The 24,957-nt window shown below is 34.0% G+C and overlaps 5 protein-coding genes and 1 pseudogene across 7 annotated transcripts in view; 1 reads left to right on the top strand and 5 right to left on the bottom strand.

Annotated features, from left to right (window-relative positions):
• Positions 1-972, bottom strand: part of LOC104700893 (60S ribosomal protein L21-1-like) — a 6,681-nt gene extending 5,709 nt beyond the window's left edge. Inside the window, exons 1-2 of one of the 2 annotated variants that reach the window (XM_019227612.1) lie at positions 675-972; positions 205-367 (exon numbers count right to left, since the gene is read on the bottom strand). In XM_019227612.1, the coding sequence (XP_019083157.1) occupies positions 205-367; positions 675-911 (400 nt within the window). In that variant the 5' untranslated portion in view covers positions 912-972. Of the gene's footprint in view, positions 1-3; positions 368-674 lie in introns of those variants that run through there. The other variant, XM_010416497.2, reaches the window with a different exon arrangement.
• LOC104700892 lies at positions 1,727-2,922 on the top strand (annotated as a pseudogene).
• LOC104700891 (shaggy-related protein kinase delta) lies at positions 3,160-8,262 on the bottom strand. 2 transcript variants are annotated; one of them, XM_010416495.2, is made up of 13 exons: positions 7,996-8,262; positions 6,938-7,172; positions 6,731-6,823; positions 6,589-6,648; positions 6,241-6,513; positions 5,905-5,979; positions 5,315-5,371; positions 5,093-5,233; positions 4,944-4,994; positions 4,681-4,776; positions 4,192-4,275; positions 3,975-4,077; positions 3,160-3,518 (listed from the first exon to the last, which is right to left on the bottom strand). In XM_010416495.2, the coding sequence occupies exons 2-13, from the start codon at positions 7,076-7,078 to the stop codon at positions 3,430-3,432; spliced, it is 1,263 nt and encodes a 420-aa protein (XP_010414797.1). In that variant the 5' UTR covers positions 7,079-7,172; positions 7,996-8,262; the 3' UTR covers positions 3,160-3,429. The 2 variants fall into 2 exon arrangements, with proteins under 2 accessions (XP_010414797.1, XP_019083156.1); XM_019227611.1 differs by lacking the exon at positions 7,996-8,262 and having other exon boundaries at positions 6,938-7,982.
• Positions 10,556-15,173, bottom strand: LOC104700890 (beta-glucosidase 29-like). Its single transcript, XM_019227712.1, has 14 exons — positions 15,013-15,173; positions 14,335-14,404; positions 14,129-14,184; positions 13,971-14,046; positions 13,801-13,878; positions 13,593-13,680; positions 13,237-13,492; positions 12,969-13,087; positions 12,673-12,890; positions 12,523-12,557; positions 12,386-12,419; positions 11,243-11,311; positions 11,027-11,135; positions 10,556-10,662 (listed from the first exon to the last, which is right to left on the bottom strand). The coding sequence occupies exons 1-11, from the start codon at positions 15,154-15,156 to the stop codon at positions 12,411-12,413; spliced, it is 1,149 nt and encodes a 382-aa protein (XP_019083257.1). The 5' UTR covers positions 15,157-15,173; the 3' UTR covers positions 10,556-10,662; positions 11,027-11,135; positions 11,243-11,311; positions 12,386-12,410.
• Positions 21,161-22,675, bottom strand: LOC104700889 (probable purine permease 22). The gene is made up of 2 exons (XM_010416494.2): positions 22,541-22,675; positions 21,161-22,448 (listed from the first exon to the last, which is right to left on the bottom strand). Exons 1-2 carry the CDS (start codon positions 22,578-22,580, stop codon positions 21,310-21,312), a joined length of 1,179 nt encoding a protein of 392 aa, XP_010414796.1. The 5' UTR covers positions 22,581-22,675; the 3' UTR covers positions 21,161-21,309.
• Positions 23,260-24,622, bottom strand: LOC104700887 (probable purine permease 18). The gene has a single exon (XM_010416493.2). It carries the CDS (start codon positions 24,558-24,560, stop codon positions 23,394-23,396), a length of 1,167 nt encoding a protein of 388 aa, XP_010414795.1. The 5' UTR covers positions 24,561-24,622; the 3' UTR covers positions 23,260-23,393.

Here is a 24,957-nt window from a genome sequence, read left to right as displayed (position 1 = left end):
AACAAAATCTGAACTGCACTGTCATACCATATAGAAATCAGTCTTGTTTGGTACAAAAGCATCATTAAGAACACAAAAGCAAGTGCAAAAATTCCAAGTAAATAGAAACTTAATAACCACCCTTGAGATCGTTCACAACATCGTAAGGGATGGGAGTAACAGTCTCTAAGGTCATACCTTCAACCATGAAACCCGGTTTAGGACCTTTAGGTTGTCTCTTGGTGCTGATCGTCTCACCTCTGGCTTTAGCTGCAGCCTTAAGCTCATCGTTCTGCTTCTTCCTCAGTTTGAACTCCTCAGCACACCTTGACTGCTGCACATGCTCCACACGGACATGTATCCTCTTCCTTATGATTCTGTTCCCAATCTATGTACCAAACCCCAAACACAAAATTAAGTCACACTCCAAACGAAACAGCAAAACCCACACCATATAATACATAAGCCAAGCTCTAAGTTAGAGCCAAGACAGATACTAAGACAAGGCAAAAATCTCAAGTCAAATTCCAAAACATGAATCCTCTAAACCAACACAAAATCTCAAGTTTCAGAACTGAAACAGATACCAAAGAATCACAATCAATCAACACTAACTCTCAAGTTTCAACAAGCCAGGAATCACAATACAAACACACACAGATCATTAAAAACCAACAAATCAACATATTACAAACCTGTTTGTTGACTTCAACACCAACGGCACGCTTGGTAACGTTCCAGATACGACCAGTACGACCATGATAGAACTTGTGAGGCATACCCTTGTGGATGGCTCCATTAACCTTGACATCTACGTAATCACCGACCTTGAAGGTTCTGAGGTAAGTGGAGAGTGGGATATAACCCTTCTTCCTGAACGGTCTGGCGAACAGGTCCCTAGTTCTAGCCCTCACTCCGTGTCCCGCCGGCATTTTTTACTCCTCTCTCACCTCTGTTTCTGGTGAAACCCTAAAAATGGGAGAGAGTGATGAAACTAATTTAAAAGGCTTTTTGTATACATGGGCCTATTGGGCCTTATATATTTATGTCTCATTGAATTGAAAAGCCACTGTATTTTCAGTTATTTCTGATTTGCTTGCACCCTCCTGGTATATTAATTGATGGATTGAACAAACAAAAGTACATAACCAACACGTGTCTGGAAAACCTGAGCTTCTGATTTTACATTGTGAAGAAGAGAACGCAAAGGATTTACAAGTCTAAATTCATTATCAGACAAAACCAACTTTGTTCTTTTTAGTCCTAAAGAATATCCATTATATATAAATAAAAATGTCCTAAGATTCAAATTTGTCTTCATATAAAGAAGAGATCAATTTAAATCTCCTACACATAAATGTAAGTAATATTGCTAAATTTCAGAAACTTAAATATTAACATTTAATCATTTATTAATATTCTTCTAAAATTATCCTAAATTATATCTTATTGATACAAAGAAAAGATCAATTTAAATCTCCTACACATAAATGTAAGTAATATTGCTAAATTTCAGAAACTTAAATATTAACATTTAATCATTTATTAATTCTTCTAAAATTATCCTAAATTATATCTTATTGATTTCATATCGACCGTTGATAAATTCGTAAGATCTGTGGTTTAGAAGAAAAATGAATACTTTATATTAATCTTCTTCCCTTCCTTAATACATTCGATAAGAAGAAAAAAACACCCTAATGGAAGAAGAGATACTCGTTCGCGTTCTACTTTAATTTCTCGTTCGCTTCAGAACCGTTTGCAAAAAATGGAACACTCTTTTCAACGATAAGATATTCGCCAACAAAGTCGCCCGACCAGAATTCATGTTACGTACTGATTATCGAACTTACTTAATAAGCGTCATCAATCTCAATAAAGACGATCCAACTATAAAAGTGTGTGATTTAAACTTTGATTTTCGTGGTCGTGACTATGGTAACGGTGATGGGTATTTCTTCTTATATGGGTCATATGACTCATATCACTCCGGTTATAATAGAAAATATGACTTTCATGGCGTGATGTGGAACCCGTTGTTGAGACAGGTTAGATGGATTCAAACCATGGCTCGACCATTCAACTTTTGTGGCATGGTCTATAATGGTAGTGGACCCGACAAGAGTTATAACAAGATTGCTGGGACTAGTTATTGTCTTCACGATCGCCACCAGGGAATTGTCATGTTCGAATTCGAAACAAAAACGTGGAAGATTATTGATCATGCCACGTACGTTGCAAAGTACACTAGAGAACAATCGCTACGTTATAACAATGTGTCCTTGGATGGAAATTTGTATTGGACAGCTTATAATCTAGAAACTGGTCGGTATTTCATCCGCGTCCTCGATGTTTTGAAAGAGATAATCAAGCCCTTTTGTGACCTACCGTGTAAGAAGAGAAATTATTCCCATACTCATGTCCTCGCGGTTTACAAGGGAGATCGGTTTTCGTTGTTAGAACAGTGCAAGGCAACAAGAAAGACTAAGATTTGGGTGACAGAGAAGAAAATTAGCAGTGGGGACAATGGAAACGATGTGGTGTGGATTTAAGTTCATGACAGTCTCAAGACCTAACTATCCTAGGTTTTATCACGATCTTTCAAGATACATGCTCGACGATAACATATATGGAAAGACCTTCATCATGTGTTGTAGCAGCGATAAAAATAAACAAGCTTACGTTTATGTTGTGAGGGGAGATATGTGCAAAAAGATTAAGATAGATGAAGTGCCTCATCAGTCAGGTTGCTCTATTCATGTCCCAAATTTGATTCCTTTTTCTTGAGAGACTATCGTCTTTCGATGAAGTGAACCAAGAAGATTTACAAGTTTGATTTCCCATTGTCGCTTTCTTTGCTTTGTTGTTTTTGTTTTTATTTGTTCTTAGTCTTTTAACTATCAATCTTTATGTCTCAATTCATTATTATTATACAGATCAAAACAAAACCACCTTCATTTGTATTCTTGTTATATTTTGGTAGTTCGTTTTGTTATGAATCGCATTTTTTTTGGAGTCAGTTTTCATTGGTTAGAAAGGATACTACTTTCATTGTTTTTTTCACAAATTGGTTGGCCTAATTCGAGTAACAGAGTTTTGGTTCAAATCTAGTTCGTAACAATGGTCCATGGGCAAGTAAACCAAACTGAAACAAAATTTTATTTCTGTCACAATGTTTTTGGAAAATTATGTTATGGCATAGTATTGCAAATGTAAGTATGTTCCTCTATATCAACATTATCTAGCAAAGTAGTGCTGTATTTTACGCATCCCCTGTTCGACACAACAAAAGGATGGGCAAGCACCTTAATACAACAAAGTCATTGCTTCTTTTTCCAGTGATTTATGTTTACAGAGAGAGCTCTACTGGTTTTCCCAAAGACTGAGATCTAGAGAGCTTAGAGGAAAGACGAGAACACCCGACAGGTCGTACAGAAAACCGGAAGAGACTTACGAGTCTAACGCCATGAAGTGGTTCTGTTTACGGGCATGTTCTGGGACAAGCCGGTCCAAAGTTTCAGGAGGGATACCAGAGAGTTCTGTAAGACACAAGCTTATCAATCAATTCATGCAACACACACACACACACACACACATATATATATCGGATTTCGAGCTGATGAAGGATCACAGATTCATATGAATAATGAGTGGTGGTTACTACAAGAGACGAGCAATTTGGATCTTAACGCCATGAAGAACACATTGGAAGACTTTTTTTCTATACAAGGCTCAAGAGAATCTTACATCGGTCCTTATATTCTAAATAACTAACTTCAGTTTACTAACTATGCTCATTGCTGAAAGAGCATATGATATTGTTGATTATGGTTTATAATTGTATGACTATTAGAAATCAGGAGTAGGGAGCTTCTACTTATAGGTGACTAAGCAGCCTACAAGCTAGTTGAGCTCGGGATCAACCCAATAATTTTCTTCCCCGAAAAAGAATTTTAACAACAACAAAAAAAAGAAGCAAAATAAGGGAACCTTACCTTGCGGTTTAAAATTGAAAAGTGGAGGAAGTGGCCGGCCGTTTGGCAGACGAGCGTTTGGGTCTCTTAGCTCATCAAAGAACGGGTGGATACAAGCTTCCACCTATCAGAACACCAAAAGACATATTTATAAATGGGTTAGCTTCTGATTCTAATTCCAAGCAATATATGAAAGTGGAATATGTAACAAAATCAGAGAAAACTATGAATAGTGTACCGCTGTGCATCTCAAATTAGGAGAATACTGGAAGAACCTACAAAGAAGATCTACTGCTTCAGGTGGCAAACGTTTTTGGAAGACCTGAAAAGAACAAAAACATGATTTTTTTGTGCTGTAAAAACCAAGAAGATTACCAAAGCGAAATTTTAGCACAGGGCACAAAAAAAAAGATAGGAATAATATAGAGCAAGCTACAGAGTTATGTAATGTCAGCTGAATAAAACTTCTTCTAATTAGAAGATTAAACAAGGGAGAAAAGCCAAGATTATGAAGACTAATAATTGATTTCAAATTCTTTGTTTGCATAACGATCTTATACACAAAGATTCCATTGATTAAACAGAAGTACTTTATTTCATTCAAAAAGTACTACGTCTTAAGTCATGTCTCTCAGTAAGGTTGTCAAATTGCTCTCTGAGCCAGAGGAATGAAATATGAAATTATGAAGTTCCTAGAATCCAATTGATTAGGTGACTAGCGGCATACCTTGTGCCAAGGATGAGGTTTAATCTGAGGGAATTTAAATTCTGTGTAGTTTGGATTCATACATTTGATCTCCTCCCTTGTTGGTGTACCCAAAACCTGCATGAAAATTAAAATCTCATAAAGAAAAAAATGTAAAAGAATTGTTGGTGTACCCAAAAGAATCATCAGCAGTGAGCATCTATTAATCAGTGCCAGCTCTGACAGATGTCATTTTCTTGTAAATAAAACTAAACACTAAAAGAATTGATTGCAAAGATACCTACCTTTATGATTTCGACAAGTTGATCTACTCCACTTTCGCCAGGAAACAGAGGCTGTATAACAAATCCACGAGAGCGGAAAGACTAAGAGAGCGAAGAAATATATTAAGAAGCACAAAATTATATAACTAATACAAAAATAGTAGTCCAACCTGTCCAAGAAGCAGTTCAGCCATCACACAACCTGTGGACCATATGTCTATTGCAGTTGTGTACTCAGTGGCTCCAAAAATGAGCTCGGGGGCACGGTAATATCTTGAACAAATGTAAGAAATATTGGGTTCTCCTTTCACCTGTGGAGCATGACACGTCATAATCCAAGCATGAACCAGGAAAAATAAACCACTAAGAGCTATACAGCTGATAAACTTTACCAACACTTTCGCACTCCCAAAGTCACAAATTTTTAGCTGATGTGTGTGTGGATTCACCTGCACATCAAAATAGGTGTAAAACCAAGTATAAGTTTGTTGATATTAACATGCCACATTTTCTAAGAAAAATTTAATCAATTGCAGGTACGGCGAGTCTAGACATCTGCAACATTAATGAAATAAGTTCATTCTTTGTAAAATCACAAGAAAAGAGGATTCTAAATATTTGAACCAGCAAACTGACCAGCTAAAAACCAAAACTATTTCCTAAAGGTTAAATTTTAACATCCTGCTTGAACTAATAACATCTCCAGTGAAATTAACTACGGAACAGAAGCCCAGTACCACTGTGAGTAATGAAAATAAACATTAGCGAGATGCATACATAACCCCGTTGTTAAAACTCTCCAGGCATGTAAAAACGAAATATTATCACTTCAGTATCCAACCTACTATATAATGATCAACTTTGTAGAAATAACACTGTCTTATATCTATACTAGTGTCTTTAAAACTCTTATGTGTGGTGACAAAGACCTTACTATAAAAAGAAATCAAACAAAAGTAGCTTACAGAAAAGTGAAACTTACTAGCAGGTTTTGGGGCTTAATATCACGGTGACAAAGACCACAACAATTATGAAGGTAAGCAAGTCCACTGCAAATCTGTACCCATTAACATAAAATCCTCAAAGATCATTGGAGAATGTCCAAAAAATTCTCAGGTTCGATTCACACTTAAGTTAAAGAGTTCTACAAAATTTTGAGCATCACTTCCTTTGCATAGAGACAATCAATTATGTTCAACAGTTCCAACTTCTAACGAAAAGTTCAAAAGTTGTATCAAAGAAACTAAATATTTTGAATGGGTACTTATGAGGCTTACATAAAGAGAAGCAATAAATGTCAAAAACACGAAGTAATCACCTGATAAGTGTAGAGTTTGACATAAATCAATGGCATCAGCTGTTTCATTCTACTGTAGCTTCTGGCAGTACGATTGACAGTCTCGGGAACAAATTCAAGGACAAGATTCAGATAAACCTCTTCATTTTCTGTTCTTGAATAGAAGCTATGCTTTAAACAAACAACATTCGGATGGTCCAGCATCTGCATAATTTGTAATTCCCTGTTCTTGTACCGCTTGTCTTGTAAAACCTTTTTGATGGCAACAACCTCCCCAGTTTCTCTGCATTTAGCCTACCACAAGGATACATAAAACGTTTGAGAATCTTAAAGTAATAGCAAGACAACAAGAAAGAAAATCTAACTTACTTGGAAAACCATTCCAAAGGAACCAGTTCCGACTACGTGCTCTGCTACGTAACTAACTGTCTGTCAATCAAAATTAAACAGTTGTATAAAGATCAGTACGTCTCACTAATATTCTAAACACACTTTTTCTTGACCATCTAACCTGTCTTGATTGACCATTTCGTCCACGGAGTGTAGTTCTGATCACATGGCCAGGTTCTGCACCAACCCCATCAATGATATCTGGTTCACTGTCCTGTAACATAGCAAACTAGTTCATCAATAGATGGTTCGTCGATGAGAAAGGAAGATAAGCTACAACAGTTCAAGATAAAATAAAAAACACCTAAAAAGGAGATGCAAAACTTACTCTCTCCTCATCAGCATCTGTCTTGTCCCTTATCTTCATCTCAACCATATCTCTACCCAACCAATCAACTGAACTAGAAGTGTTCTTTACACTTTTGGCAGATCTCGAACTGCCTACTCCATTTCCCAGGTGAGATTCCATGGTCTTTGTTCTCAAGATAAGACGTACTAGTAGTATATGATAACACCATAAATCTTAGCAATATGATGTCCCATCATCCCATCAAAGCACCAGTCTTGTTATTTTAACGTCAAAAAAGGTGCAAGTAAATTATCAGAATATCTACCCACAGGATTCAGATCGTTGGAAAATGACAACATATAAAAACCAAAGTCTTCTCCAATACTTTCCAAGAGAGAAAACTAACAAAAACACAAAAATATCCCAACACTAAAAACACGCAAGAAGAATAAAACGAGAGAAGAGAAACAAAATATCTCCCAACTCACTTTCATAAAAGAAATAAAAAGTTAGCCAATCTCTACTATCTTACCACGTTCTGAGAATATATTATTATACAAATTAGACAATTTCACAGAACCAACAAGCACATTCTTAAATCTTGTACACCAGTATAAACATCCACAAGAGCTATATAATAACTCACTGCCCTGATATCTAACCACTGTGGGCAATGAAACTAACAAAGAGTGAAACAAAAACAAAGGAATCAAATCAACAAAATACCTAATCTTTTTTTTTTTTTTTATTATTCCAAGCTTACAATAATTTCATGGAGTTTAATTATGAAGACAAAGAAACATAAAAGTCAACAATTTCAGCTTTTTACAAAGCACCACTGAAACATAGCAATAGTGGGTGATCACCACTGATACTACTACAACACAAGACTAGAATTGAAAAAACCCAGATGAAAATTATGACAGAACAGATCTAGAATTCAATTAAAAACCCGACAAGGCTTGTCCTTTAACACTGTTGTTTTTACTACAAAGAACCCTAAATTCGTCTAAGATTAGTTACGACAAAACTACAATATTTAGAAGCGATTCGAGGCAGTGTCGTGAGGTTACGAACCGATTTACGATTGATATTACCTTTGAACGGAAAGTAAAAAAAAAAGAAGAACGCATTTGATTTGATGATTGATCAGTGTCTTGTTCGTCCGTCGTCGTCTTTTTACTTTCAGTTTACACAAAATTGAGATCGATTTGTTGATATGATGATGATCATTGATTGATCAGCTAATGGAGTAGAAGCTGATCAGTGGATTTTAGTTGTAGAGATAGATAGAGAGGTTTCTCTGTGGTTTATTTTGTAGATTTCTTACCGTTTTGAATCAAGAGAGGTTTCTAGAGAAAGGAATTAAACTTACAACATATCTTATTATCCAAAAGGTTGGTTTTTATTATAAATTATATATTTTACAGATGTAAATGAGTTTAACAAGTGTTAAAAAGTTTCAACTATTAACATTTTTGTTTTTGTCAAACCAACTATTAACATTTATATATGAAAAGTTCTAAATTTAAGAAGATGTACTTAGAAGTTATATGAGAAACAAATAAATATATTTCTTCCATTTTCAAATTAAAATTGTAGTAAAATTATGCAATCAATTACTATTTACAAAAATAAATATTGAAAATATAAAATAACTAAAAAAAGGAAAATGAAATCAAACTACTTTTGTTTGGTTGATTCAGTTGAAAATGAAAGGCTAACATATTGAAAGTTAATCTCATTAAAATAAAAAATTAAGAATTTCTAAGTTTTACATCTTAGAAAGTAATTTCTCTTAGAAAATAATCAATACAAAAAAGAAAGTAATTTCTCTTTTCTAGATAATATGTAGTAGATACCATAAAAACAGAACATAATTAAGAAAGTACCACATTTGTTATAGTAGTTGTCCCCAAAAGGTGAAATAATGACATTCTTAGCTGTAGGTAGGCTAATTTCATATAGGCGACATATATAGTAGGTAGGTATCACCATGTCTATGTTTTATTAGTAAACAAGATGTTTTATTGGTAAAAAACCATGTAACTAATGATTATTGTTTCGCATATCAACTAACTTACATCTGTTATTTTCATCATGTGTTTTGCCAAAACACATCTATATTACAATTCACTAATTGTTATTTTTCATAACAAACTTCTCCCAATGCAACATAATATTTCTTTCTACAATTCTATCAAATCTTAAGCAACGCAACTTGAAATATAATGATGAAGGTATTTTCCTAAAATAACTTGTTTTACAATGAAAAAGATTGTAGTTGTTCCGTGGTTGCTGTCCTACCACTCGATTGTTAACTATCTTTCTCGACTTGGTATACACTTTAGCCTATTTATTAAAATCCCAGAGTGTTTACTAAAATTACATGATATTATATAAGATTACGACTCTTTTATTAAAATCTTATGTGATTCACTAAAATTACATATTACTGTGTAAGATTATGACTCAATCATTGCCTACTCAGTTACATGTTATTGTATAAGATTACGATGCATTTAGTGAAATTCCATGTCGTTCAATAAAATTAGATGTTATTGTACGAGGGAAATGAAAGTCAAATAAGATAGAGAAATTGTTGGAAAGAAGATATTTGTTTTGTCGTAAAAACTACATTATCTTCATAGATATCTTGACATATTCCTATTACACATGATCAATTTATCAGACTTAATTACATGTAAAATATATGATTATCATGAACTACTCCACATACAATTTCATTACGTCCAGCCCTCCTCATAATACTCAGATCAAGTGATGATTTTTACAAGATGAATATTCTTACCTCTAACACCAGAGACCATAACGGACGGCTCTGTCTATAACATTTTTAAGACTTCCGATTAGTCTTGCATCATTAATATGCAGAAAAAGTGCATTCTTTGGGATTTCAATGCAAGACCTTGTGTAAAAGCCTTTAAACCCTTGACTTTTTTTGTAGCCAACTAAATTCACTACCTTGTGTAAGTGCATATTTCGTTTTTACATGCCTTTAAACCCTTGACTTTTTTTGTAGTTGTAGTCAACTAAATTTAATTGACTACAAAAATCAAACCCTGTCGTGTTATATTTTGCAATTATCTACAGAACTCTTAAATTTGTCTACTCAAGTGAGATAATATCTCTCTGTTTCAATTTTCAAAACCTTATACAGAAACATACAACAAAAAAAAGCGAAAGACCATACATATATAATATACACTACTAGTTTCACGTAATTAATTAGAGTCCATACTCACTAATACATATAGAATTCATATTTCCCTTATTGATAATATACATAGAACTGAAACACCACAACTAGAAAACCTAAAAGAGTTCTCTAGAGCCCCAAAGATTTTCGTGGCTTTAGCAAGAAACGCAACTGGTCATTAGGATTCAAAAGAGCACAAAAACCTTTCTCTTCTTCTTCTTTGTCTTCTTCAATTCTCGATCCATTTTTCATGAGATAGACAATAGAATTAACTGAACTCTTGAAACCCTCTAAACCAGTCTTATTACTATATTCTTCATCACCTAACACATTCCATACTTCTTCATTGTGTGTTTCTTCAGTTTTTACCACCGGTGGTCTACTCAGGAACTGTCTGAACCAATTAACGGAATTTTTAGGGTACCGTTTGCGATTTTGGTAGTCAACATAGTACAGACCAAATCTGGTTGAGTATCCAAACTCCCACTCGAAGTTGTCTAGTAAAGACCAGATGTAATATCCTCTGACGTCACACCCATCATCTCTGTTCCAAAACAGTTAAAAATTGAATTAATTTGGTGAAAATGATTATGGAGATCTTTGAAAAAGAAATTTTTTTTAATAAGTTAGTAGCACATGAAAAATGCGTACTGCAAAAATTTTGGATGAAATTTTATCGAATCTGTGCTTAAAATTATATTTTCTTGGTATTTTCGTATATGCTTATATATTAATAATTAGTGTTAAAAATAATATAAATAAAATTCCAATATAATACTAGTGAAAAGAATAAAGAACTTAATACGTTTAAAGACATAAATATTTTTAGTAGTCAACTTAATATAACTTCTTGCCTTTAAAACATCATACTTTTAATATGTATATGTAACCTGTGGACTGGAGTTTACATTATAGCTTTGTGAAGTTGTTTAAGATGGTCCTTATGGTAGCTTATCCTAAATGTGTCATTGAGCATATCTTCCCGTGATTTTGAACCATCATCGTAGTCATTAACTCCTGCAAAGTAAGTTATTTAGCAAATAAAAAAACTAATCAAGAAAAAATACTTATTCAATTTCACTAAGAAAAAGGTAAAGCAATTATTCTATTTTTTTTGTTCTCACCGTTCTCTTTTATATAGATGATAGGGTTATTATATTTATCTTTGATGTAGTTAAGAAGTCTTCGTAAACCTTTTTTTTGCTTAACTGTAAATATCATTAGAATAGTAATGAACTGTTTGGCTGATACAAGATAGCCTATGGCTTTTGACTCCTTGGCAAAAAGAATAAAACAAGGAGAACAAACATTGGGAAAAATCACAGAAGTGATATTTAGACAAGCCAGAGCTCCATCAGACGACTGAACCGTTTGCGATGGCTCCTAGCATGGATGATATTCCTGATGTCTTTATTGAGCATCCGGAAGATAGTAGACGGTGGTATTGCTTGACTGTTGTGGTAGAAGTTGTTCCTTTGTCTCCAGATATTGTAAACGACTGCTTGAGCGACGATTTTGCGTAGAAGCGAGGGAGATCGGGCAGAAGAAGCTCTAATCCAGGATAGAAGTTCAGACCAAGAAAGGAGGGCACTTCTGAATGGATCAAGCTTTTGGAAGACCAATCTCCAAATTTCTCGAGAGTAGGCGCAAGATAGGAAGAGGTGATCACGGGCTTCATCGAAAGAGAAACAGAGGGTACATTCCGCTGATTGCAGGAGGCCCCATTTAAGTAGACGCTGCTTTGTAGGGAGCCTGTTGAGATGACACAGCCACATGTTGAACGCATGCTTCGGGATGGATCCACGAAACCAAACTATATCATGCCATTCTGTTTCCTCAGCTCTAGGCCTTAGGGATTCCCAAGTAAGATAGGAGGAGAAATCCTTACATTAGAAGAGTCCACTACCCAGTTAAAGATATCGTCTTCCACTGATAAAACTGGAAGCTCAATGGTAGTTAGATACGCATGGAGTTCCAGAGCAACATCAGATCGTGGCGAAGGAAGGGACCAGCCAGATAAGTTATACGCATCCTTTACCTTTGCTGACAGAGGAATTCTCAGAAGTGAAGGTCCTGTAGGGCCAACGCTCTTGAGAAGCGGACCCAGGGGGGTCCATGAATCGAACCAGAAACTTGCTTTGGTTCCATTCCCCACTGTAACTCTGACGAATTGTTCCGCTAGGGGCCTAAGTCTGAGTATAGCTTTCCATGTCCAAGAGTCCGAAGGTCTTTCTTCCAGTTCCCAGAAACTCTTGGTTTTCGTAAACCTTCTGGGTACGAGTGTATTATGCCTCACTCTTCCTGATTGACCAAAAAAAAAAAAAAACGTTCTTAAAATGTTTATGGATAGTTTTGTTAAGATATTTCAAAAAATGTGGGTTATAAATAATTAAACGTTACATACCCCTGGTCCGATTTGGTGGTTACTATGATTTGTTACTGCTCGCAATTAATGTATATATATAAAGAAAATTAGTTTAGTTTACTAGTTTCACCTTAATTAAATCATACAAGAAAAATAAATATTGGGGATTTTACAAGTTAGCATCCTTACCTCTCTTCTCATAATGATGATCAGTTCTGAATCGGGTCCGACCAGGATCAATGCGAGGAAGATGAGCGGTGAAGCGTGCGCTATAATAATTTACTCCGATGAAATCTGAAGAATTTATCAACATCTTTGATTCCTCTGGTGTGAAAGAAGGGAGTTTATGCCCAACATGCTTTTTCATTATTTCTGGATAATCTCCGTAAATCACCGAATGTAAATGCCTAACAGAAGTACATTTAGAATATATATATGACCCCAAAATATATAATTTTCTACGTTATTTCGAAAGTATAACTTACCAATCTACCTCTACGGCAAGGCCTCGTTCAACAGCTTCTTTGTCAGTAAAAGAAGTTGAGTCGGAAGGCTCAATCCACCAAGGCGATAGCACTATCCCAATCTTATCATCTTGTAAAGTCTGTCCCATGAGACAATTTATTTATTTCTTAGTAAACTATATCATCAAAATATTTATATAGTAATACGACCGTTATGTAATGTAGATTCAAATTCAATAATGAATGTGTATAAGTGTGTTATAAATGATAGAAAAGAATATATATATACCTTGTTACAATTTCGGAACTCTTGTACTGCTGCAGCATGGGAAAGAAGAAGGTGATGTGATACAATGTAAGGCTCAACAGCTGAGTCACCGGCTTGACACCGGCTATTCACCCATTTTGAGCACCTTCCAACCGCTTTGTTGCCTGTTTCATAGCCCGCAACACTTATGACATAAGGCTCGTTGATAGTTGTCCACATCTTAACTTTGTCTCCGAAATTTTCAAAACAAACTCTTGTGAAATTTCGAAAATCATCTCTGAATTATCAAATAAAAAGAAGTGTTAGTCATAATATTTTGTAAACAACTAAAATAGGTAAGTTAATATCTCTTTGAATATTTTGTTTAGTTAGCTTACATTATTTGAGGGCTTAAAAAACCACCATACTCGTCCTCAAGAGCTTGAGGGTGGTCCCAATGATAGAGAGTCACTGAAGGTTGAATGCCTACATAATTTTGCCCACCAAACCGTATAACATATATAAAATCATCCATACCTACTCAGTAATTGATTTTGACTAGAGGGGTTTAGTTTTATTAATATATATTAACTGATTGAGACATACCATTAGCAATAAGTTCGTCTATAAGAGCCTTGTAGAATTGTATACCTTCTTTGTTTATTCCATCTTTTACCTTTCCACCTTTATATCAAAAGTATAACATTTGATAAATACTTGAATTTGGATAAATTCATTTTTGAGAAAAACAAGAATATAACTACTACTACACTTACTAGGTATTTGTCTGGCCCACGAAATCGAAAATCTAAAAGCGTCCATGTTTAACCCTTTCATCAGTTTGATGTCATCCTGATTTAATGATTTTTTGGTCATTTAAACAATTAGGTAAATAAAACTAAGGATCCACAGTAACATACATAATTTGTAATACCTTATAACGATGATAAAAATCGGCGGCCACATCTCCATTATGCATATTGGTTCTTTCTGCACTTTTAAATAACTCACTTATTATAAATCTGCTATTCACTATTATATATATATATATATATATATATATACTGTTATTCACTATTATTTATATATATATATATAATTAGTGAAGGTTACATAAATATTTTTTAAAATACAAAAGACCTGGAAATGTGTGGCTAAAGTAATCCCAAATAGTTGGCGATTTTCCACCTTCACTTGTAGCAGCTTCACTCTATATAATGGATAAATTGACTAGCTAAATTTAATATGCAGACAAAACTAGAAACAATTTTCTAGGTTTTATTATAATTTTATAAGCTATATAAGGTGAAACCAACTTATTATCATTTGAAAGCCCTTATCAAAAATATAAAAAAATAAAAAAATAAAAAACTTATTATCACATATTAATTATTATATTTTTCTTCTTTAAAAAGAAACTTCACTTTTTTTTTTACCTTAAAAAAAGAGAAAAAAACTTCACTTATATCACTTTATTGGAGCCACCCTATAATCCACAATATCTAAGACTATGAAACTACATGAGTCAGCAGCTCCTTCTCCCAAACAAGAACAAAACTAATGTCCAAGATTTAATCTATGTTAGAAGAACCATTAAAACACTACTTGTACAAGGCTGATATGTTTTTTTTTTGTATATTCAGACATCGAAGGAATTAATATTTATATATGGCTTCAATGATCTCATATTATTCTTCAACTACTCACAACAAGAATATGAGAAGAACAAAACATTAAAACTTTGGAAATGGACCGATTACCGATTTCCTGTTACCAACTTTTTCGTTAATGCATATTATGGTTGTCATCTTATAATACCTGAAAGGCTGATATAGCAGTTCCAAAAATAAAATCATCAGGAAAACTACTTCTATCTAGTACTCGAGATTCTTGAGGAACACAAGTAATCTTCTGTGTAAGCCATGAGATTATCAAAAGAAGGATGAAAAATTGCACCTTCATCTTTTTTTTCTTTTTGGTTCTTGAATTCAAAGATGTTTGTATATTTTCTTTCAAAGTGATAAAGAGTTGAAATTTATAGACGTTACAAACAATGTGCTTCATTTTTTCTCCAGCCAAAAGACAACAAACAAAAAGACGACAACAACAAACAAACAAACAATGCACTTTTCTACTAATAGATATAGAACTAAGTCTCGTGACTTGACTTTGATCTATGTGGAAATGCATATATATCCTTGTGATCAAAAATATTTTTGCATGTAAAACTCTTTATAACGCTTACAACTCGCACGCTTATATTTGCACCTTCAAATCGTGGTCAATGATGTAAACGTGTATTACTATCCAATTTTTCTTTTGTTGAATATTTTCAGTTGTAAATTGTTCCACTGGATTTAGTTACTGAATTTTATTTGTCAAATATTTGATTTTATTTATTAAATTTACTTAGTTAACAAGCGATATAAATTGCTTCGTTGAGTTGTCCGTAGTAAATAGCGACATCAGACTTAGTAAGAAAAATATGTAAGAATTATAAACAATTTTTTCGAAGAAATTATTCCCACAAAAAAAAAACTGATTATAAAATGATTAAAATTTTATTATAAGATATCAGGAAAAATAGCAAAATATATAACTTAGTAATGTGTGCTATTGTCGTTGTTATCACCATCCTAGAATATGCATAGTATATGCTGCTAGACCAAAACAAAAATGTATATATTAGGAAATTCAAATAGTATTCCAACAGAACTGTAATAAACTTCAAATATAATTTAGATAAATTACATTGTAACATAAATAAATCGAAATCACACAATCAAAACATGTGTATCATATTATTCTATTTTTATGTGAATTTCATTAAGTTTGCTAATATGGAGACAGAGGATCTATACTACAAGGACTAGGTACGGATCCGCACGTACGTTCGTGATTGATTTCAAAAACTATGTTTACTATAAGGTTTGTAATATATTATGTAAACATAGAGTTACATTTATAGATATAATTATTTACCGTTCAAACTTATATTAGTTTGGTTTCATCCAGTTTGTGAATTTTGAAATAATAAAGGTTTCAGCATAAAATTAAGATTCACAAAACAACATACCTGAATCTAATATTTACCGAATTAGTAATTAATCAGAATTGTATAAAAATTGTAAATTATAAAACGGATAAAAACCATCAAAAATATTAAAATTTCTAGAAACGAATGACCTAAATTATTAAGCGGGTCAAATCCGTTCCGGTAGCCATACTCCATAAGGGGTATAATATTTTTTTTTATCTATAAAAACCTGTCCCTTGAAATCTTTAAGAAATAATATTAAAAATATATATAAGATTTTATATTTTTTAATATGTTAATTTTGAAATTAAGGAATCTTTAATATATGGTAGTCTTATATATCAGAAATTTTTATATGGAAAACTGAAAATTAGGATTTGCAAAAGCTTAAATATTTTATAGTTTAAAATAAATTTAAGATGCCGTCAAATTGTTTTTTAAAGATTTTCCAATATCTATTATTCAAAATTAATTTCAATTTTTTTTGGTAAAAAAATTTAAACAATCAAAAATAATATTATTTATATTTTTGAAAATATGATTTAAATATATAATTTTTATATATAATTTTTATATCTCATGTTATAATTTTTTATTATATTATAATACATAGGTTTTGAAAATAATTTCAAAAATATGTAGGGGATAATATTTATTAATATTTGAATAATATTTACCAATTTTAGAATTTATAGGAGCAAAATATTGTGTATATAAATAAATTGAATAGCAATTGCAGGTTTATGTAATCTTATTGAATATTAAGACAAGTAATAAATTGGTCAAAGAGATCTATGACGACGACACATCAACTTTTCTTCAAGAATGCTTCTCTTTTAATATATAGGGGATATGAAAAGGAACAAAAAACTAATCAACGGATTATATGTCTATGCTAATGGTGATGGTAACTACGGTATTCCTATATTTTGTTCATGTAGTGCAAGCATCATCGAAGAGATTTCTCCAAACGAAGTGGACAAAGGAAGGAAATACTTCAAATGCATTGTGTTTGAGGTGATTTTTGTTTAATGACATTGATTCTTTTATTGTCGTCATGAATTCTAGTGTATTTATCTTTATGTGCAGGACAATGGTTTCCATGTTCGTAAAAACGGGGATGATGTTGTGAAAGAAGAGGTGAGTAAATTAAGGAAGGATGTTGATGAGCAGTCTGTGAAGCTCTGAGGGTTCAGACTCCTTGAATATCAGATGGAGCAAATGCGTATGCAGATTGCAAACCTAAAAGAGTTTGTGATGAGTGTTGCGGATGCCAATGTAGAAGAGATTGCAAAACTGAAGGAATTAGTGTTGCGTAGGCCTTGATTCTCATAATTCTATCTTGTCTGTACTACTTATCTATGTGTTGTAAGACTTCTGTATCTTCCTTTATTTATGTGTTGTAAGACTTCCCTTAAGAATTATCTATGTTTTATCATGTTTTACCAACCAATTTTTACCAAGTTTTACCAAGTAAAACAACATAGTTTTCTGAAGTTTTACCAAATTACTCAAAATACGAGAATAATTTCAGATATTAATACCAAGTTTTACCAAGTATTTCAAATAAAATCAATACAACATTGTTTTACCAAGTTTTACCAAGTTACTCAAAGACGAAAATAATTTCAGATATTAATACCAAGTTGCTGCAACACGAAAACGAGACAACATCCAAGGATTACAAAAACCATACAAAACACGAAAATATAGTCTTCACCCTTGAATTCTCGTTGACCTTGTCATATGCTTCGGTGGTGGGTATGAAGGACCAACCGTATCTTTTGGTGCAGGGTCTGAATTGTCTCCAGGGTCTAAAGGACTAGCCGTATCTTCACGCGTCTGCAATCAATAATTTATTGTTAACAAATATTACCAACTTACTGTTATACTATACTATTACCAAAAAAAACCAAATCTTACCTTTGATTTCTCTTCCATGTTGCAACTTTTTCTCCCAATGTTGTGACTTTTTCTTCCCACCCTTCAAGCCTATCCACAATATATTTCATCTTCTCTCCCATCTCATTTTTAAAGGTGTTTACGAGATCCACCAAATCAGCTACATTAGGGTTCACGGGTCCTTCAATCAAGGCTATTTCCTCGTTCATGTTCTCAGGTTTTCCTCCTACTCCTCCTACTCCTCCTCTTACTACACCTCCTTCTCCTCGGGAATGAACATCTTCATTGGACATGTCTTAAAACCTGATATGATATCCTTTATGCATACGTTTCATCCAACTGTTAACAACAACATCATGTGCATCATCGACGTCATCTTCTTCAGTGATTCAAGCCAGAAGAGACTTCTCATTATCATCTTCCGGTCCTAGGATACTATCTATTTCCTGTAAACATATAAAGATTAAAAACCTATTACCCGAAACTCATTCATATGCAAAGGATAAATAGGATAATAAGAATAACTATAAACACTAACTTCAAGTTCATCATTTATTTTCTCAAGAGGAAACTCTCTTAGTTCGCTTTTCTTAAATTTTCTCCTGCACATCCTAGGAGATTTAACGGCTGCGCTAGATTATATTCTATGAATTTATTCCTCAAATGTTGAATCGCCTCAAATGCTAAAAGCTACACAACAAACATATAGTTAGACTTAGCTTCAATTATAAGAACATTTAACTACATCCAAAATCTCATTTACATTTTACTTACCTCCATAGGAATACAGAAACCTAGAACCGGCCATAATACACCTTCAGTGATGGTCCCATAAAAATGATCCATCGTGTGAGCTATTGATCCGAGCATGTAATCAAACGAATATCTCCCCCAAGGAAACGTCTTACAAAAATTAAGATCATTAACCACGTTTTGAAAAAAACCATTGATTTCTAGTGCTTCTTTTCCTATCTTCATCGGTGCTTTAATAATGCTGGCTAAAAAGTATAGGACAGCCATCTTCAACCTATCTCGAGACCGTTCCATAGGTACCATGTCCTTGAGCTTTTCTCTCACTTCTTCACGAGTAACCTTCAATGAATCAAAATGACTATTCACGAAGTTCTTACTTCCAGCTTTGTTATAGTCAATTGGATAGTTGCGGCAGTTGAATCCTGATATCAAGGTGTGTTCCTTGATACTATAACAGACGGGAACGCCATTTACAATGAACCAAACTTCCCTTTTCTTTTCAATGCATGTCGTTCAGAGACGGAGAATCCACATGCCCATAACCTTGTGATTTCCGTCCCTTGGTAAGTGCCAAATGTGTTTGAACTGTGAATGGTTCGCAAACTAATTCCTCTCAAACGTAGTGAGCGGATGCTTCAATTTATCAAAGGTTGTCAAAACTTCCTTTATATAACACCTCTTAGATAACTTAATCTTCTTGTTATATTCCACCGCTAAGAAGTACATTTTTATAGGTTTTAGTGTCATCGGTTCATTATCACCGAAATCCTGCAACAAACAGTTGTATCAAGTATTACCAAGTTATACCAAACTAACAGTTCTACCAAGTAATTGCTTCCATCGACGAGAATTTAGATTTTTCGTTCTTGCGATTTTCTTCTTCGACTTGAAGTTTCAGAATTAACTGCTCAAGACTCATATCTTCATGAATATGCTTCAGGTGGGTCTTCAAATCTTTCCAAGTTGGAGGCAATTTTTCAATAATGGATGCAACCAGGAAAGTTTCATTCAACCTCATACCCTCATCCTTCAATTCATGAGCAGTTACTTGAATTTCTTCAACTTGTTTCACCATTGGGAGGGTGTCACTCATCTTAAAATTCAGAAACTTTCCAACGATAAATTTCTTTGCACTTGCAACTTCAGACTTGTACTTCTTCTCCAATGGTTCCCACAACTGTTTTGGTCTTTGGAAAATGTGATAAACATCGTAGAGAGAATCATCCAAGGCATTAAGAATATAATTCTTGCACAAAAAATTGTTTTGTGTCCATGCCTCTGATGCCTTGATGATTTCATCTGAAATATCACCTTCAACCGGTAGTTCCGATGCTTCTGAAGTCACATATTGTGCCAGATTCAATGTTGTTAGATAAAACAACATCTTTTGCTGCCAACTCTTGAAATCTACTCCTCGGAATACAAAAGACTTCTCAATGTGATTCTTCACAACTGCAGCAGATTGATCCATCTATCAATTCCAAAATAACAAAGAGGAAATTCTGTGTTAGATTGTTGTTCCCAGAATATAGAAGCAGATCGAACACACATATCAAAGAGATACTCGCTTCAATCAAAGTTAGAACAAACAGTAGAATAATAGAGGCTTGCTTTGAGCAATCTCTTAAGACAGAATTTCGTCCCTACTATGGTGTAAGTAGTTAAGTGGACGTCTATCTTGAGGATACAACTATCGATCTCCGGATTACACATCTTCAGAACTCCTAGCAAACTATACTTTGTTTTTCCTTTCAGAAATTTATGGAAAGAAGAATAAGAGACGAAACTGTTATGTCTCGTTTATGTCAAGTGATATGTTTATATATTACACCAAACGTTGTTTCTACAACCGACGTATATGTGTCCTTTCCGACGTATACGAAGAATGAAGGTACGTGTATATTCATTGATGGACACAAGTTCTCTTCTTAGTTTAATTTAATTAATTCTAAGTAATTAAATAAAACTCTAACAGAGAGAACCTGATGATCATTGTAAGGTAGATTAGAGTATGGTTAGGACATTTTAATTAATTAGTAGTTTTGGTGGTTAGTGTATGAAGTTGGTTTTCATATTTTCCTATTTATTTTAAAGTGATTTTTTATGCATTAGGGTTATGATTAAGTTGTATGAAAACATATATAAGGTCTATTATGAATAGTGAAAAACCAAGCCCCAAGAATTAACCTTAATCTCTAAGATAGAATTAGGGTTAAGAGAAAGCTAAGCTTTCAATCGTTTCTTAATCCTCAAGCAATAAGTTGGCTCATAACAGAATCCTCATTAACAACATTTTTTAAAATTTAAAGTATAATATATATATAAAAAAACAAAAAAAATATTATACAGATATTAGAGGCATACATCATTCAGAAGAAAAAGACTAGTTTCCAAAATACAGACATAAATATGCCATGAGAGGACTAAACTTCAACATTGTTCTCACTTTGGTTTAGTTCCACTATCTTCTCCTTGTTTCTGTAGTGCAAAGTGTGGAAGTAAAAGCCTAAAGCCAAAACTGTTCCTATTAAAGTACCAATTCTAGGCCAACTAAACTCATCATCCATAAAATCAAATGTTAAACCAACAACCAACGCCATAAATGGTGAAGCACACATATGAACAATATTACCGAAAACACCCGAAACATAAAGCACCAGACCTATCAGCCCGACTGCCCAAACCTGCCACGACAAAGCCAATCCAACTAAACTCAGAACGTAATATGTTTCCCCTTTCTTAAACCTCTTGCTATCTCCTTTCAATTCCTTATACTCACCGCTTACAAACAAACCCACAAGACATACAAGGGAGGCGACAAAAGAGATACATATTTGCATCTCGAAGACCATTCTAAACACTCTCTTGTTACCATACCTTTTTGCCTTCACCAACAGTTTCTCGAAACCGAGTTGAGCCAAACAGAGAGTTAATGCAAAAGCAACCGAAGCAGAGAAAGTTAACCAAGCTTGGATGCTGTAGAAATATTCGTTTTCAACCGGCTCTCCTGCAAATTGAGGACTACCAAAAGCATAGCTCACAAGAGTGAGAAGTATCGATATGACGATCCATCTGGTAAACTTGAAACGGTTAATGATAGCTGTGAAAATCAAGGTACAGATCAATTGGGACGCGGAGATCAGCAAGAAGAAGCCATAGCCTGCGTATAGCTTCCCGAGTGCGTACAATTTGCTGTGAGCAGCAACAAGAACACCAAGGGAGAAGTAAAGCAAGATGAGACGAAAGGAGAGGAAACGAGTACTGTCGGTGTCACGGTTAGGTTTTGGTGAAGGGAAAATGAAGAAGAGAGGGATGAGGACTGGAAACGCAGCGTTTTGGACCAGAGCTTGCATCCATGTTCCATTGTACTGTAGATGTTTGTTATCATCTTCTCCACGACGGTCTTGAACATAGAAGAAGTTCAAGAGAAGAATAACGAGACAATCCCCTAGCAAAACTAAGAACAGACATAACGCAACTGCGAACCACCATTTCTTTTGCTTTAGTTGCAAAGATCGTCTAGGACTCAAGATTTGGTCTGGTTCTGGATTCTGAACATGTTCTGGTTTTGGTTAAAGAAAATTAGGAACTATCAGTTTAATTATTTATTTCAAGAACAAAAGCATTTAACCGAAGTTAAGATAGTGAAGTTACCATGAGTTGTTGTCTGTTTGGAAGCTTCGGTCATCTCCATGATTTTTCTATGCTCTCTTCGAAGATTTAAAAATTATTATGTAAATTTCATTCTCTGTGGATATTATCTAATATTTTTCCATATCTTGAGAATGGTTGACGAGAGATGCGCGTTAAACAATTAATGATGAGCTAGCTAGAAAACGACTCATTATGGTCTCGGACCACTCGTTTGTGTCGACAACTCGACATAGTTATAAACTTATAAAATAATTATGGAATGGAATCTACCCAACATACATCAAATATGTAGTATGAATTTATTGAACTAATATTAACTATGAAAATAGATATATATTCTAACAATTTGTACAAAAATTAAAGATTAAAAATGTAAGAAGAATAAAACAAAAAATTAGAATTTTTTTAAAAAAAATCAACGACCGTATTATTCAACTAAAAAAACACATAACCCACACATCTCGTGAGCACCTAACTCTAAATATTTTGTAATTTAGTGGCTATATATATGTATCACCTCTCCCTTTCATTTGTAATCAAGTTAGAAAATTGTTCCAAGTCATATTTCTTAAAGTCACATAAACACTCTCTCTATCATTTTCTTCCAATACATTAGTTAATAGCCACAAAGTTTATTCTTTTAATTACGACCAACTAATATCAATGTCTTCGTTTTTTCCAACTATAATGACAAATCCTCATTAACTGAATATAGTAAAGAACAAAAAAAAAATCAAACTAAATAGAACAATTAACAAACATATTACACAAATTTCAGATCGATACAACATGTTTTGTATTCACGAGAACAAGAATATATTTTGAAAGACAAACATACATTTGACATGAGAGACTAAACTTCAGTATTGTTCTCTCTTTGGTAAAGTTCCACCATCTTCTTCTTGTTTCTCTTGTGCAGAGTGTAGAAGTAAGATCCTAAAGCCACAACTGTTGCTATCAGAGTACCAATTCTAGGCCAACTGAAGTCATCATCCATGAAATCAAATGCCAACACAACAAACAAAGCCACTAGTGGTGAAGTACACATATGAACGACATCACCAAACACACCCGAAACATAGAGCACCAAACCTACCAGTCCGACCGACCAAACCTGCCACGAGAAAGCCAACCCGATCAAACTCAAAGCGTAATACGTTTCTCCTTTCTTAAACCTCTCGCTATCGCCTTTCAGTTCTTTAAACTCGCCACTCGCAAACAAACCCACGAGACAAACAACCGAGGCGACAAAAGAGACGCATATTTGCATCTCCAAGACCATTCTAAACACTTTCTTGTTACCATATCTCTTTGTCTTCACCAATAGCTTCTCAAACCCGAGTTGGATCAAACAGAGCGATAACGCGAAAGCAACAGAACCAGAAAAAGTTAACCAAGCTTGGATGTTGTAGAATTCTTCGTTTTCATCAGGCTCTCCTCCAAATTCAGGACTACCGAAAACATAAATCAAAATGGTGATGATTATCGATAAGATAATCCACCTGGTAAACTTGAAACGGTTAATAAAGGCTGTGAAAATCGTGGTAAAGATCAACTGAGTCGCGGAAATCAGAGTGAAGATGCCATAGTTTGCGTATAACTTCCCGAGTGCAAACAATTTGCTGTGAGCAGCAACAAGAATACCAAGAACAACGTAAAGGACGATGAGACGAAATGAGAGGAAACGAGTATTGTTGGTTTCTTGGTTAGATTTTCGTGAAGGGAAAATGAAAAAGAGAGGGATAAGGATTGGAAACGCAGCGTTTTGGACAAGAGCTTGCAACCATGTTCCTTTGTATTGTCGATCTTGGTCACTCTCTTCTCGGTTGTCTTGAACGTAGAAGAAGTTCAAGAGAAGCATGACGAGAGAATCTCCGAGCACGACTAAGAAAAAACATAATAAAACAGAGATCCACCATTTCTTTTGATTTAGCTGCAACGATCTTCTTGGACTCAAGATTTGGTCTGGTTCTGGATTTGCTGATTCTTCTGTTGTTGTCTGTTTGGAAGGTTCGGTCATCTTCTCCTTGAGTTTTTCTTCTGGTCTCAATCTCTGAAGACAAGAAAATATGTAAATTTTCATTCGCTGGATTGTAATATATATATATATATATAATAGCTTTCTAACTTTGATAATGATTGAGAAGAGTTGTGCGCGTTAAACAAACAATGACTAGTTCCATCTTGGTGGCGATATATAAAAATATCTCTAAACTTGCACGTAATCATGTGATCCCTTGACACAGATCAGATTTGGTACTTTGAAAATGACTTCTCTCAGGACATAATCACAATTTGTACCTTTTACCACGCTATTACTGGAAAGCTATTATATTATTATGATTATTTTAATTTTAGTTTTTGACGAGTGAATACGATTCGATTTTGATAGTAGAACATCGAACTTAGTATTAAAA

Source organism: Camelina sativa, chromosome 7, assembly GCF_000633955.1.
Source record: "Camelina sativa cultivar DH55 chromosome 7, Cs, whole genome shotgun sequence".
NCBI lineage: Eukaryota > Viridiplantae > Streptophyta > Magnoliopsida > Brassicales > Brassicaceae > Camelina > Camelina sativa.
The sequence above is the reverse complement of the archived record's forward strand: the minus strand, read 5'-3'. Positions and strand labels throughout refer to the sequence as shown.